The sequence below is a fragment of the Eubalaena glacialis genome, chromosome 8 (assembly GCF_028564815.1).
Source record: "Eubalaena glacialis isolate mEubGla1 chromosome 8, mEubGla1.1.hap2.+ XY, whole genome shotgun sequence".
NCBI classification, from domain to species: domain Eukaryota; kingdom Metazoa; phylum Chordata; class Mammalia; order Artiodactyla; family Balaenidae; genus Eubalaena; species Eubalaena glacialis.
Window position 1 is genome coordinate 118,283,186 of NC_083723.1, and position 16,632 is coordinate 118,299,817.

The 16,632-nt window shown below is 38.7% G+C and overlaps 1 protein-coding gene across 1 annotated transcript in view; it reads right to left on the bottom strand.

Moving 5' to 3' along the window:
- TPK1 (thiamin pyrophosphokinase 1) overlaps window positions 1–16,632 on the bottom strand; it is a 358,113-nt gene that overhangs the window by 143,670 nt on the left and 197,811 nt on the right. Inside the window, exon 7 of the mRNA XM_061198139.1 lies at window positions 7,193–7,339. Coding sequence (XP_061054122.1) covers window positions 7,193–7,339 — 147 coding nt within the window. The remainder of the gene's footprint in view (window positions 1–7,192; window positions 7,340–16,632) is intronic.

Below are 16,632 nucleotides of genomic sequence, written 5' to 3' on the forward strand. Positions count from 1 at the left end.
TAGAAGCATTTTCCTAGAAAGCTGGGCAAGGTCTGAAGCGAGGGAAAGAAGAGGGTACTTAGGGCAGATGTTTGTCTGTGTGCAGTCCTCGTCGAGAAGAATCTGCTGCCCTGGCATACAGAGCAGACAAGCCAAAGAAAAAGAGTAAGCAAAGCAAGGAGCCACTTTGAAGAGTGTTTAGGTCAGACATTGAGTGGCAGGACTTTCCCAGAGAAGGAAGCTTAGGTGGGTGTAGGACAGAGGAAGGAAGGAAGGGGAGATAGCAATTTGCCTTGTGGAAGAGGAAAGAGAGTCTGAGAAGGCTCTGAGTGGCAGGCCATTTACAGACTTGAAATGCCTACTGGTCCTCTTCTAGGGCATCGCTGCATGAAATCTACTTCATTCTCAGCATAAATTTTCTTTCAAGGAAATGCTGTGCATAACCTTGGGAAAATCACTTTACCTTTAAGTGTCTGCAATTGCTCATCTATAAAATGATCTCTCAGACTTTATACTATTTACACCAATATTGAATGGTCGTATGCTACTGTATAATTTATACAAAAGATTCTAAGATGCCAAGCAACAACAAAAACTGAGAAGATACAGAGGGAGAATGAAATAATAATCCAAAGAAAGGAATTATAATTGGATAATAAATACTGAGAAGATTATCAGTGTTGTCTATAGAGTCCCCTCACTCTAAATCACTCTGAGAATCACTTCTCTGGTGTTATCACTGATGAGATGGTGCTGGACGTGTGGACAGACAAATCCAAACCCCTGGTTCTCTGCAGAAACCATCATGCATGCCAAATTTACATCATGAACATTCAGCTTCTTTCTATCAGACTACTAACATCTTTCTATCATATTCATTACCAGCATTTCAAATGTATAATGGAGAAAATGTCAGGACTTTATACAGTAAATAATTGATCTAGTGAGAGGAAAAAAACAAGCAGTAGGAAACATGGCTAAGACCATGAGGAAGAAATATTTACAACGTATGTAGAAGTTTGTTCAACTGAGATAAAAACCGACAGCGTCGCTCTGTAACACCGTCCTCTTATACATCAGACACTGGAATCCTGAACAGGGATCACTGAACGAGGTTTGGGATAACGCAAAAGGCATGCCTTATTAACTCTCGGACAGCTCATTTTTTGGTCATAAATCCTATTAACTTGTATTACCAACTGCCATAAAACTTGGAGATAAAAGATAATTTATGCTCAGCATACAGAAGCTAATGTTTCTGGACTCCTGAGAAGCACAGGACCAGAAAATGAGAAAGTATGTATGTGAAATCTGGAGCCATCCACCCCCTGCACAGGTAGTGCGACAAACACGCTCTGGGCACCTGGCTGTCTTCATGGGGAACACAGCCTAACCCGTCACTGACATCAGCGGGGTTTCATGGCTAAAATGTCTCTCACCATTTTCATAAAATCGCCTGCTCATAAAAGGGCATGATGTCTTATTAAGAACACATTTTTGGGGGGTAAAAGAGGGATGGTGACTCTTCAGGGAGGGGCTGTTAGGCATTCTATTTTTAACTTGCTATTTTAAAATGGCCGTTTGAACAGCCCTTCAAAGTAAACGTTACCTGCTGAGGTTTTCACTCATGATGACATCTGACCCGCAGCAAGTAAAATATGCCTAAATACAATCGAAAAGACATTATCTTCTAAAAAGTCAACCAGCTAAAAACTTCCAGTCTTCCAAATTTATATAGACCTGGAAGTACACTATTGCCTTTTTTTTTTTTTAAACATCTTTATTGGAGTATAATTGCTTTACAGTGTTGTGTTAGTTTCTGCTGTATGACAAACTGAATCAGCTATTTGTAATTAACAAAAATGAGTCATAGGAAGTGGACTGAAAAGAGAATTAGATGAAAGATTTTAGGCTGCAACAATCTACACAACTTTAACTGAATGGCTCTCGACATACAGGCCTGTCCCAAATGACTAACATACCCTTAATGAATGAAGGATGATGGCTTATTTACACAACACGGTCTCACGAGAGTCTCGTATGTAGAGAAAGAAACACAGAACATTACAGAAACATTAAGATGAGTTGAGGGTTGGGAGGCTTTTTTTTAGAAAAATCAAGAGAAGCACATTTTAGTTCCATGGTCCAGGGCTATCCCAGCCACTTAACCGTCATAGAGCAAATACAAGCACTAAAACATTTATCAGCCAAACACACAGGTCCCATAAGACATCTCACACCTCTTGCTATTATCTTCAATTTCACACAACCTAGAATTATAGAACCAATTCTAGAAGACACTGTCCTCAAAAATAATACTCATAATAATTAACATTTATACTGAATTCTACCACTTTTGATATATTTTAGCAAAGTTTGATGGCAATCTCATTTAATCTGTTTAAATAACAAAGATTCTTGTTGTAGGTAGATTTTGTTATAGTTGAAGAAAATGCAGAGTGTTATTTTTGTTTAATTTCAGGGTAAAGCCACAAGGTAGGATATACCCTTAAGGTGCATCCAAGATCAATCTTATTTGAAAAGAATACTGTAGAGAATTTATGTGTGTGTGTGTGTGTGTGTGTATGCATACACTACGGATAATGACCAGCCTGCAGACTGTGACTTGTTTTAAGAGTTCGTCATTTCCATCTCAGCCCATTAATCCCGTGAAGAAGGAAATGTAGTGCAGTGGAAAAACTGCTGAGTGAAAACAATGCCGTGTGATTCTTACGATCTGTCCTGCTTGCCTCCCAGGACTGTTATGAAGCTCAAATGATATGCTTCTTGTACAAGTCCCCAAATTATCTCCTTTCTCAAGAATAGCTATTTGATGACTTCCAATTAAAAAGTACATTTAAAACATTTTGAAAGCATTCTTTATCTGTCACTGAAGCAAACCAGATTGATTTCCTTAGTCTAGCACCAAAACATTTGAAAATGGTTTCTATTTACGTTTATGGTATGCCCATCCTGATTGTGATTACAATAAGCCCTATTAACATGGAACAGTATCCTGTAGACATCCGTCCTGAATATGCACACTACCTAATACAGATGCGTACTTTACTACATATGCCACATATAACACAGAGATAAATGAAAATACATCTTACAGAGTCATTTCAGCTCCAACGTTGAGTGTTCCATTCCTAGGATATAGGCTGCTTCTGTGCAATAATCAGCTTTTAATTGATTTTTAGTGTTAATCACATTTCATAAGTGTACAATTAAAACCGCTTAAAAATATGGTAGAGTGTGTAAGACTGATTCGTATCTTAAGCCCTCAAACATACTTGTTTTGGCTTTTGCAGTTGCCCTGATTGCTGTCTAACTACCCTCTCACTAAAAGTGACTGAGAAGCAGAGACCTGGGATGTGCCCCCTGGGAAAGACGAGCAGAACCAACCCTACTGAGCCCCCAGAGGAAAGTCTGTGCTAAACATTCTCACTCCTCTCATGCAATGGAGAGGGTATGGTCTTGCGTGAACTTTCTGCCTCACACTATGTAATACTTACTTGATAGGGTAAGGTAATTTTCTAGTTGTTTCAGTAAGACAAAATCAAAATGACCAGAGAGAGATTCTAGAGGACATGGTGTATGCAGGCACACTTACCATGATTACTATGTTTGGGGAACTGGGGATTCTCCTTCAACGATTAAACTCTGACATATCATAAATGGAAAAAAAAAAAAAGATGATTATGTTACAGAACATAATCTCTGTCTTTGACAGAGACAATGGTCTGTGCTCGGTCATCTTCCCGGCCCACAGCCTTCCTCTCTTAGACCACCTCACACTGAGCTGGGGCAGTGTAACTGTGTTCCCACCAAAGGTGACACAAGTCACAGCCAGGCCTGGCCTTTAAAAACATGCAGTGCCATTCTTTACAGTAACCTTTTTTCCCCTGCTGACTCAACATGTTCCCAATTGGCTTGGATATAAGATGGAGGATACTGCCCAAATCACACCAGATTTTCCATGAATGAGAAAAAAAATTAAGCTTAATCTCAGTTAAGCCTCTGAGATTTGGGGGTTAATTATCACTGCAACATACACAGGGTAGATTAGTACCCTGGCCAACCGACAACAATAAAAAAAGCTAGAAAAAAATTAAAGGGAATCTTTCAAAATGCATCAAACATCTTTTTCTTTTTTTCAAAGAATATTCAAAAGCCAAAAACTAAGTTTTGATTGAAAAAGAACACCAATCTACCTTTCACCGTACAGGCATTTGATTTTTACCAAATCAGATGAACTTGAGTTTCAGTTGCTTAGGCCTCCAAGTATGGAAGGTCATTAGGAGAGCAAGCCCGAGCACCGCAGGCGTGTAAAAGGAGACTGCACCACTTCAGCGGAGATTCTCAGAGACAAGACGAATATAAAGGATACTCCCATGTGAATGCTAGGAAAGCTGTCCAGCCAAACCTTGGCTAAGAAGAGGAACAAGTCTTCCTTGGGCATCTGTAATTGGAAGTCAAACTCCCAGCAGAATTAGCTTCAAAATACATACTACCGAGATGGTCCAAAAAAGTCTCAAACAAAAGGTCCTAAGTTATTAGTGCCTATAAATAACTGGGTTGGAAGTCCACTCTAAATTCTCCTTGGACTCACTTTTAACTCCTTCTGTAAGTAATTCCCACAGGTAAAGGTCTCAGAAATATGAGGTCATGGCTAAAAATCACAAAATACGGAATGAATCAAGGTTACAAAATAGAAAAGCAAAAGAGAACATAAAAGATAGATGACTTATAAAGACTGCAGATATCAGAATTTTTCTAGACTATAAAGGAAGTAGGACAATTATGTTTTAAGAGTTTTTAAAATGTGAGTAAAGGGAAAGCTTGTAAGAGAGATGAATCGTGGCAGGAATAGCCTTTGCTACTGAAAGGATGCGTTTAGTAGCAAAATAGAACAGCTAACGCAGAAGAGTGAAGTGGATTGCAGAGGTGATGAGGAACTTCAGAATGCAGCCCAGAGAGATTAAGACAGAAAATACAAGAGACAAGTTCTGAGATATATACGATACAATTAGAGGATCACATATATGCTTAATTGGAGTTGCAGAAGAAGGGAGAAAGAAAACGGGGGATGAGACAATATTTGAAAACATAATGGTTGAGAGTTTTCCAAACTGAGGACAGACGGCAATCTATAGATGGAGGAATTCCAAGAAATCCCAAGCTGAATACATTTTAGGAAGTCTACAATTATACAATGAAGATATAGAATACCACAGATAGTGAAAAGATCTTAAGAGCAGAAGTCATTTTTAGATGTGGTTTTTGCTATCAGTTAATCTTCCAATTTTACTTTGCAAAAATCATTGTACTCCATCTAGTTATCTCTTAGCCAGAGTATTTACATAGAGACAAGTTACAGTTGACTATTTTAGCATTCACAGCATCATAAAATCATTATAAAATAATAAAGCTCAATGCTTCACAACTGTAGAGAGTTTCACGCTTCAGAAACTGTTGGGAAAGTACAGGTATTTAAAAAACCTCTAATTAGAAATCTAAGAAGCGTATCTGTGCATGTCAGACTGCTAACTGAAATCTTCTAATGACTTCCCATAGCTTATGGCAAACAAGTTCATACTGTAGTATGTAGAGTTCAAGGCTCTTCAGAGGCAGGATCCAAAGTAGTCTTCTGAGTCTGATCTTTTGATATTTTCCATATGGCTGCTCAGAATTACCTGTAGATGCCACAACGTGCCCTTCAGCTCTCTTTCTTTAGTGGCTCCTTCTAACTGGAATGACTTTCCCGTCATCTTCAATAGCAGACATCCACTCATCCTTCGAGAGTCTGCTGAAATGTAAGCTCAACACAATCTATGTTCCATGAAAGGAAGGGTTTTTTTTGTTGTCGTTGCTGCTTGCTGCTGTGTCCCCAGAAAAGTACCTGACATATAGCAGGTACTCAAGAAATATTTGTTGGGAATTCCCTGGTGGCCCAGTAGTTAGGACTCCAGGCTTTCACTGCCAAGGGCCGGGGTTCCATCCCTGGTCAGGGAAGTAGGATCCCACAAGCCATACAGCAGCCAAAAAAAAAAAAAAAAAAAAAATTGTTGAATTAATTAAGTAAATAAAATGTGAGTGCCTTTGTGAAGCATTTCCTTACACACCCATGACCAGATTATATAATCTTTCATCATCTTTATGTACTAACCTTTTGACCTTGCTTTGTCTGTGTTTTATAAATGTCTTCTTCACTAGACATATACTAGAGAGTAAAGAACATATGTTACTATTTCTGTTTAATCTTCAATTGCCCAGCAGTGCAACAGATAGGTAGCAGGCACTCCATAACTGTTTGTTGACCAAATAAATGGACACTATGGAGTTTGAAAACCGAATTCTTCAGCTTCCTTTTCGCATCTCACAGGAAGTATTCCAGAAAGCAACAAAGCCAGGCAATGCAAAGAGCCAGAAAAAAATGCACAACTGGCTGAACGATGGTAAGCATGCATTGTACTTGCCATATTAACCAAACAACAGTTTTTAGGTAATGACAAGCTACAGATGATGAATAGCAGATGGACTGAAAGCAAAGCTATAAGTAGCACATTACACTGAGAAGCAAAAAAGAAAAAGAAAAACAACTGTCCACTGTGTTTAAAAAATGTTGCCAAACAATCATTTTTCAAACTGAAGTACACTCATCAACCTCATAAAACATGTTTATATAATAAGAATTCTGTTCTAAGCACTACACTGATAGAAAATTTCCTTGATGTTTATCATTGGAAATGAATGACATCATCATGAGAGTGAAATTAACAAGCAAGCAACTTATGAACAGTAAAAGCTCAAGACTTTAAGTGCTTAACAAAATCAAATACAGTTTCCAATTATAACGACAACACTGAAAATATACAAGAATTCCATTTGAAATGTTTGCCAAGCTTTGTGCTTTCTCTGCTGAGATTTTTCTCAAGTGGCACTCACATTCAGCTGCTCAAAATGCAAAAATGCTAAATTTAATTCTTAGTCAATTTAATTTAAAAACTTTTTTTTTTTTGGTTTTGTTTTTCTGAGTACAATGAGGCTTCTCCTCCACCTGTTTCCCATTCAGCCACAAGTAATCAAACACGTCAACTTCACTCACAGTTCAAATACATAAACGGGGCAGATGTTTTCTCCTTGTGTACGAAAACGTTACAGGTTTTGTGGAAGCAAAGCGCTGACATTGTATTTAATCCTCACTTACCGGCTGGAGGAGGTAGATGAGAGATTCCTCTTGGATTATTATAATTGGCAAAGGAGTGATTCGAGTTGCTTGGAACAAAGTGCTCACTGACGCCATAATCTGGTCAAAACGCCCAGCAAGTCCTCCCAAGGTCACAATCATATCTACCTAAGAAAGCAAAGGAAAACCAGCGGTCACATATTTAAGGACTTTTAAAAAAATAAATAAAAAAAATAATTAAATAACATCAAACACTTCCATAGAGCTCTCAGTACCCTATTTTATTAGATAAGCCATGAAGAAATGGCAGACATCGTTTATGTTGTTCAGATGAAGGAATTAAGTCACAAGATTGGTGAGTGGCAGTCAGGCTTCAATAGGTTTTCCCATCTGCCTATTCACCTGGAAAACTAGCCAACTCTTCCTTTAAAACTCTGTTCCATGTCCCTTCCATGTGGAAGTCTTCCTGATTTCACAATTGGTGCCTCTCCCATCCACTCCTCACGGCATCCCTGTGGGCACTTTGCTCACCCAACAGTGAGTGAGCCCCCCCTAGAACCCAGGTATCTTAAGGACTTGTACTGGCTTTTCACCGAACCTAGTAAGTTGCCTAAACTCTCTGTACCTCATTTTTATGTTTACATGTAAAAACTGGATAATAATTACCAATTGAGAGGGTTGTTGGGGGGATTAAATGAGGTAACTAAACGGGTTAATAAGTGCAAAGCTTTTTTTTTTTTTAATTAATTTATTTATTTTTGGCTGTGTTGGGTCTTCGTTTCGTGCGAGGGCTTTCTCCAGTTGCGGCGAGCGGGGGCCACTCTTCATCGCGGTGCGCGGGCCTCTCACTATCGCGGCCTCTCTTGTCGCGGGGCACAGGCTCCAGACGCGTAGGCTCAGTAGTTGTGGCTCACGGGCCTAGGTGCTCTACGGCATGTGGGATCTTCCCAGACCAGGGCTCGAACCCGTGTCCCCTGCATTAGCAGGCAGATTCTCAACCACTGCGTCACCAGGGAAGCCCAGTGCAAAGCATTTAAAACATGTTCACAACACAGTGATTGTTTAAAAAGTGTTAGCTACTCATCTATTGTATTATTTTCAGTATATTACATTTATATTACTATTTTTATTATTGTTACATGTCGTTTGGTATGTTCTTTCTTTTCATTCAACACTTTAAGCAAAGCATTTCCCATGACTACAGTATAGTTTGTTTCAATGTTCCCCTGTTGTTGAAAATACATTTCCATGATATTTGTATAGAAAATTACCGTGATGCTTTCCTAACACAGAAGACAATGGTTAATGAACGGCTGCAGGGCAGTGGGAGGGGGCAGAGCAGCAGTCTCCTCCTGCATGCGGCAGCAGGCCCAAGGTCTTAAGGAGAATGAAAAAGAGGCCCTGCCTGGTCTCTTTCCCTCTGCTGGTCAGCCTGACCTTGTGATGTATCAGCAGAGTCAAAGCTGGTATACTGATCAGGAAAAAGGAAAGACTGAAGGGCTTAGTTAAAATATTATAAGAAAACCTTACATACAATAAAAACTGACAGTTATAATCACTCTACCTGGAATAAAATAGAAATTATTTACACATAGGAAGTATTTGGCCTTTAGTTTTAAAATAGTACATTTTAAAAGCTCAGATAACATTTAGTCTGAAGAAGGCATGATTTTAGAAGAGTAACACGTCACCCCAGCACCGGTATAACCTGTTCAGTGTCTAGAGGAACAGTAAGTGGCTTAAGCTCCATAAAGCCAAAGGCTGTGCATCTCTGGTCCACCGGTTGTGGCCCTGGTCCTCTGCATAGTGCCTAACATGTACAAGACCTCAAATGTCTGATGAATGAATAAGTGAAGACACTGCAAGAAAGAACTAGTCAGCCTAGGGAAGAAAGAGATTAATCGCCATACTACAGGAATATATAAATCAGAATGGGATTCCATAAAAACATAAAAAAGTAAACTACACAGAAAAATTAAGAAATTTGGAATGAGTTTCCTATTTTTGACCTTTTCAGAGTATAGGGAGAATATACTTTTATTCTTTTGAACTTTTATTTTGAATAAGATGCTCAGGTCAAAGCTAGAATATTTTAAGACAAGTATACCACACATCTAGAGGATCTAATATTTTCTTTGGAGATCTTTCTAGAACTCCGAGAATTAGATTTGAGGCAGAGGAAGGCCGTGCACTCTAGGAAGCATGTATTACTCCTAATACACGGGTGAAGACTGGGACATCTTAGTCTTCAGACGAAAGTTACAAACCTTTGTTTGGGGTATCAAGTCCGGTAATCGCTTCTGGTCGTGTTTAGGAAACCTTATTAGTAAAGCCACTCCAGACTGGAGGGGAAAAGGCCCAGAAATTACATAGGACCTCAGAAGAACTAAAGAGAATTTGCTTTAAACTGAAGAGAAAGACACTAAAAGAAGTTATATATGAAATATAAAGTAGAGAAAGTTCTAAGGCTCTAGTAAAAAGCACATGGCATAGTCCTATCTACATAATCCTAAATTCACATCAGAACCAAGGCCTGATGATAAAATAGTTTATTCACTATGCAGATTCTGGAATCCTTTTTTTAGGTTCTCAATTTTTCATTACTATACTCTAAGCCTTGAGGGATCCCATAACCTTTAAGGCTGAAACTTAATCCACATCTTCCACACTGGGATATCATGATGAATCAGCAATATCTGTAAACCAGTCATTGAATTTTTCAGAATAAAGAAGCAGCGAGATTACTTCTCATCACTATTCATTTTCCCCACAGGAAGTATTTATATCCAGACTGATCAAAAACATTAGAGGATCAATGCAAGCTGCAGCGGGGGCACGAGGAGCCAGCCCAGGGCGGTTTCTGTAGTTCCTCAGCTCTGGTTAGAAGTAGGACATCTGATATTCACAGAGATAGAAGAAAGAAGACAGACACCAACCCTGTATATTTACATAGACTTTACAAGCCTAGATTTATGCCTTTAGGACAGCAATGCCACTGGGAAAGAGTGTTCAATCGAAAGCAGGCTATTTACAGACTGCCAGGATACCTTTTCTACCTGGATCCAAAGCCCTGTGCATTTACTTCTTACATTACCCAGTGTATTGTATATTTTTAAAACACGGTATTTTCTGGATGCCTCAGCATCCCCACAAACAGGCTGTAAGCACCTGGCACAGAGGACCAGGTGCACCAGGGTGATAGTATGGTCTCTGTCACAAGTTCCCCTTTGTGCCCTCCTCTGACTGACCTAGTGACATTCAAACACACCAGTGACAGCCTCTCAAGCTTTTGCTTGTGTCCCCACCCAGACCCCCCAAAAGGCACTTCTCTCTCTGCTGGCTCCCCACCTGCTTGGTTAAGCTCACACCCTGTGCCCTCCTCCCGTGAGGCCCCTGCATGGCCCACTGTATGCCTTCCTCTCTAGGATCTGTGAGCATTACAGCCCTTTAATTCCATACGCCTCTCCTTGGTGCCAACTCCACATCTGCATGTGTCTGCACCAGGTTGATCAACAAAACCCACCAATTATTCTTTACAGCACACCCAGTTACACTTTGTTACGACTGCTGATGTACTTGTATATCTCTCCATCTAGAGGAGGCCTATGAATCACAGATGCCAGCCGCAGCGTGTGCGACATGGCAGACGGCAAGCATTTACTGAGCTTCCCCGAAGCACAGAAAATCAGGGAAAATTGAATAAATAACCAGAGAGGCAAGGAGCTGATTATTAGGCTGAGTTAACGTCATCTAAATCCTACAAAACAGTACTTCCCTACTTGGCAAGGATTCTAACAGTTAGTAGCTTTTGAAAAGAATAACTTATTTCACATGTGTTACCCCGGGTAGTATTTATCGATCATTTACCATGTGTTAGCTACTATTCTAAACACTTAGGATAGATCAGTAAACAAGACAAAAACTCCTGCCTTCATGGAACTGATATTCAAATGGAGGACAATATATGTATAACTGAATCACTTGGCTGTACACCTGAAACTAACACAACATTGTTAATCAACTATACTCCAATATAAAATAAAAATTAAAAATAAATTAATTAAAAAAACAGATGGAGGACAATATGCAATTAATAAAAATAGAAAATAAGTATATTAATTGGGATGTGAAAAGATGGCGAGTACTACAGGGGGATAAGAGAGTAGGAAAAGAAAGATGAAAAATGCTAGGCTGGGAAGAGCTCCCACTTCAAACAAGATAGCCAGGGCAGGCTCCATCGGAAAGGTAAGAGAGGAGCAGCAAAGACCTGAAGGAGATGAGGGAGCCAGTCAGGTACAGACACCTGGAGCCAGACCCATCAGAAAACAGACTGTAGTAAGGCCCTGAAGCAGTGACATGGCCCCAGGCATTTTCAAAGAATGTCAGGAGGCTAGTCGTGAGAACTGAATGAGAAATTAGTAGGAGGAATCATTAAAATCTAAATGCTAGATCTGTATAGAGCCTTGGTAAGCCATGGTAAAGTCCTCACTTTTATTAGCATTAAGTGGAAAGCCATTTTGAGCAGAGGGGTGACACGATGTATATATTTTTAAAAGTCACCATGCTGGGTGTCTGGAGAACAAACTGTGTGGAGGCAAAGAAGAAAACCAGGAGATCGTTAAGAGATCAGCACAGTAATACAGACAAGAGACAACTTTGCTAGCCCCATCACTTCATCAAAAACTATCACCAGTGACATCCTATTGCAAAACCCAATGGTCAGTTCTCAGTTCTGACATTATTCGATCTATCAACAACATCTGACAAGTTTATTCTTACCTCCTCCTGGATGAAGTCTCTTCCAGAAAGATGGGCTTCCAGCAAACCATACTGCCTTGATCTCACTGGTTGTGTCTTCTCAGGAACCAACTTAACATCTTTGGAGTGGTCCAGAGCAAGGTCCTTAATTCTATTCTGTCATTACATCCCCTCCCTTGGTGTTCTCAGGCAGCCTTGTAGCTTTAAATACCATCAACGTCAGCACTTCCTAACTGTGTATCTTCAGTCCAGACCTCTCTCCTCAATTCCAGCCTCATATATTCAATTGCTTACTTGACATCTGCATTTGGAATCCAATAGAGATCTCCAAGGTTACATGATCTTTCCCTCAATCACGATCTCCCACTGTCTTCCCCACATCGGTTGCTCCAGCCAAAACTCCCAGAGTCGTTCTTGACTCCTCTCTCTCATGCCCCTTTATTTATTCTCTCAGGAAATTCTACTGGTTCTAAGTTCAGTACGTATCCAAAATTTCTCCCCTCCTCACTACCTACAACCTCATCACAACCATGGCCACCAAAATCCATCAGAGGATGTGAGCCAACGTTATATCTCATGGGAAACACTGCAATAGCCTCCAACAGATCTCTGCTTCTGCCCTTATTTCTCCACAGTCTAGTCTCAATACAGTATCAAAAACAATCCTGTTAAAATGTAAATCAGATTATGACACTCTTCTGTTCAAAATCCTCCAATGGTTTTCTAATGATTTTTCTTAATAAGACATCAAAGCCTGAAATATTGGATATCCAGGTGTCTCTCTGGTCTCACCTATTTCCGTTCTCTTCCTCCTCTCGGCTCCAATCATAATTCCTTCCTCCTTTCTATCTCTTGAAGACACAAGAGTCCTTTCTATCTCTTGAAGACACAAGAGTCCTTCCTACTTCAAGGACTTTGCGTTTGCTGTTCTTTCTTCCTAGAATGCATTATCCTCAGATATTCACATGGCTAGCTTCTTTACTTATTTCATTGACTATCTATCAAAAACTTTCCCCTCTTCCATGCCAACAGATCATATCCCCATTCCCTGATTTAAATTTTCTCCTTAGTACCTCTCATTATCTAACCCCATGCTAAATATTTTATTTATTTAGCTTGTCTTATTATGTGTCACTCTAATTAGACTAAAATTAAATGATGGCAGAGATTTTTCTGTCTCTAGTGTTTAGAATACAGCATGGCACATTATTATGTACCTGTTTGTGTCTCAAATATTTGTTGAATAAATGGAGAAATAAAACAAGGGTTGAAGGATAGTGAAAGAGCATGGTCAATGGATCAGAGTACCGGTGGAGTCGAAGAATTGCTGAAGTCAGGGGCAAACGGGTGAGTCAAATGGATAAAACAGAGATTATGGAGGGTTTACAAATCTTGGTATAGACAAGGTCTAGGTATATTCATACAATTAACTGAAGTAAAGAGGCAAACAATATAACTAGAGGGGATAAGTTTAAGGAAACAAGAGATCAGTGTACTGGAAGGTTCATTCAAGTGTGTATGGAATTTACCATGAATTAAAACAGTACTGTTGAAAAAAATTATTGGTGACCTAGATGTTAACTTCATCAAGACAAGCAGGAAAATGACCAGGATTATAACAAATGAAGACTACAGCAATGAGCAATAAGGATGATAGAATCTGACGACATGAGATTCAGAGCTTGAGTTTTTAGGGGAAAAGAGGAATCGAAGAATCAAATAGAACAGCACTGTCCAATGGCAATACAGTAGGAGACACATATCCAATTTAAAATTTTCTAGTGGCTACATTTAAAAAAGTAAAAAGAGGTAAAAATTTTAAAATGTATATTGTTTAATGTACTATATCTAAAATATCATTTTAACATGTAACCTGTATTAAAAATATTGAGGTGTGGGGAAAACTAGATAATTATATACAGAAGAATAGATCTGAACCCCTATCTCATACCACCCACAAAAATTAACTTGGAATGGATTAAAGACTTAAACATAAAACCTGAAACCATAAAATTCTTAGAAAAAAACATAGGGAAAAAGGTCCTTGACATTGGTCTTAGCAACAATTTTTTAGATATGACACCAAAAACACAAGAAAAGCAAAAACAAGTAAGTGGGACTGCATAGATCTAAAAACCTTCTGCAAAGCAAAAGAAACAATTAACAAAATGAAAAGGCAACCTATGGAATGGGAGAAAATATCTGCAACCATCTCTCTGATAAGAAGTTAATATCCAAAATATAAAAGGAACTCATACAGTAGCAAAAAAACAAACAATCCAATTAAAAAATGCGCAGAGGATGTGAAGAGACATTTTTTCAGAGAAGATATACAAATGGCCAACAGGTACATGCAAAGATGTTCAACATCACTAACCGTTAGAGAAATGTAAATCAAAACCACAGTGAGATATCACCTCATACTAGTTAGAATGGCTATTATCAAAAAGACAAGATCCTACTGTAGAGCACAGGGAACTATATTCAATGTCCTGTGATAAACTGTAACAGAAAAAAATATAAAAAAGAATGTATATATATATATATGTATAACTGAGTCACTTGGTTGTACAGTAGATATGACCACAGCATTGTAAATCAACTACACTTCAATAAAATAAAATTTTTTAAAAAGATAAGAGATAACAGGTGTTGATAAGGATATAGAGAAAAGGGAACCCTTGTACACTGTTGGTGAGAATGGAAATTGGTGCAGCCACTATGAAAATAGTATGGAGGTCCCTCAAAATATTAAAAATACAACTTCTATATGACTCAGCAATCAAACTCTCTTCTGTTTCTTCTGGGTACATATATACCCAGAAGAAACAGTGTGTGTACACACACACACACACACACACACACACAAGAAGTCACGACCATCTTCCCATGTTCACAAACATCCTCCCATGTTCACTGCAGCGTTATTCACAATAGCCAACATATGGAAACAACCAGACAACCAAAGTGTCTGTCAACAGATGAATGGGTAAAGAAGACTAAAAAATATGTGAGATATATTCATATATATGTATATACATATATATGTAACATACACATACACATAAATATACATGCACACGATGGAATAGTCTTCAGACATGAGAAAGCAGGAAATCCTGCCATTTGTGACAACATGGATGGGCCTGGAGGATGTGAGATGTTAAGTGAGATAAGTCAGACAGAGAAAGACAAACACTGTATGATCTCCCTTATGTGTGAAATCTAAAACAGCTGAATGCAAAGAGAGGATAATGTCAGTTGTCAGCAGTTGTGGGGTGGGGAAAGTAAGGTGATACTGGTCAAAGGGTACAAACTTCCAGTTGAAAGATGAGTAAGTTCCAAAGATCTAATGGACAGCATGGTGACTATACTTAACAATACTGTACTGTATATTTGAAAGTTGCTAAGAGTAGATCTTAAAAGTTCTCATCACCACAACAACAAACAAAGGTAATCATGTGAGGTGATGGACTTGTTAACTAACTTTATTACTGTAATCATTCTGCAATATATATGTGTATTAAATCATCACATTGTACACCTTAAACTTACACAGTGTTATATATCAATTATCTCATTAAAGCTGGAAAAAATATTGAGATATTCTACATTTTTTCCCACTTGGTCTTCAAAATCCTCAATGTACTTTACAGTAATGGCACATCTCAATTTAGGGTAGCTACACTTCAAGGGCTCAGGTGGCTAGAGGCTAGAGTTTTGGACCACACAGGTCTAGAAATGGCGAACAGGAGTGAAGACACCCACGCCTAATTCTGGGGACCATTCCAGAAAAAGCAGCAGGAGAAATGACAAAACAAAACAACAGCACTACTATGGCTGCAGAGAATTGCTGTCCTTAGAAAAAAGCCCAGTTTCTGTTGGAATTAGATGTAAAGACATTGTGAATATAGGGGATTTTTAACAAGGATGGACCACGAGTTTCAGAGGGCACTGAGAGAGAGAGCATACATATTCCAGGGCAAGTCTGTTTATTTTAGAACACATCTACCGTTCTCTAAAGAATGTAAGCTACTCTCAGAGACCAACACATTTTCTATCGGTTCTGATCCATCAAAGAGTCAGTGTTTGTAACTCTAAAATGTGTTGTCACAATCCTGTTAGCTCTGCGGATAAAATATTTTAAATAATATATTTGTGCACACATAACACAAGAACATACCTATGATGCCATATTCTGTAATATAAAAATGTTAAAAATCAATTTCTAATTGATTTCTATACATGTCCTACATTCAAGTCAGGGTATTTTACATGGACCCTTTTTGTTAGCAAAGGGAAGTGGTGGAACAGCGATTGCTTTTGGCTCTTCATCTGCAATCATGTGTAGCAAAAAAGAACCCTGAAACCCTGGATTAACACATTGAAGACCTGACTATAGTATGGTATATTCCCTTAATAGCCATGGAACCACATACATGACTTCCTTGTGACTTAGGTGGCTCATGCATAAAGGTAAGGGATGGACTAAATTCCCTAACCTATTTTTCAAGACCCCTTTCACTTCTAACAGTCCATGTGAGGTTCTCTGGTTTCCACTCTAACAGGTTAAATAATAATTGTGTCTGTTTTGTTTAGAGAATAAATGAAAAACTTGGCTTTGCGTTATTTGCCTTAATAGAATCATGACAAGACTGGCTGAAGGACATATAACACCAAAAGGAGAAGCAATTTCATTTTTC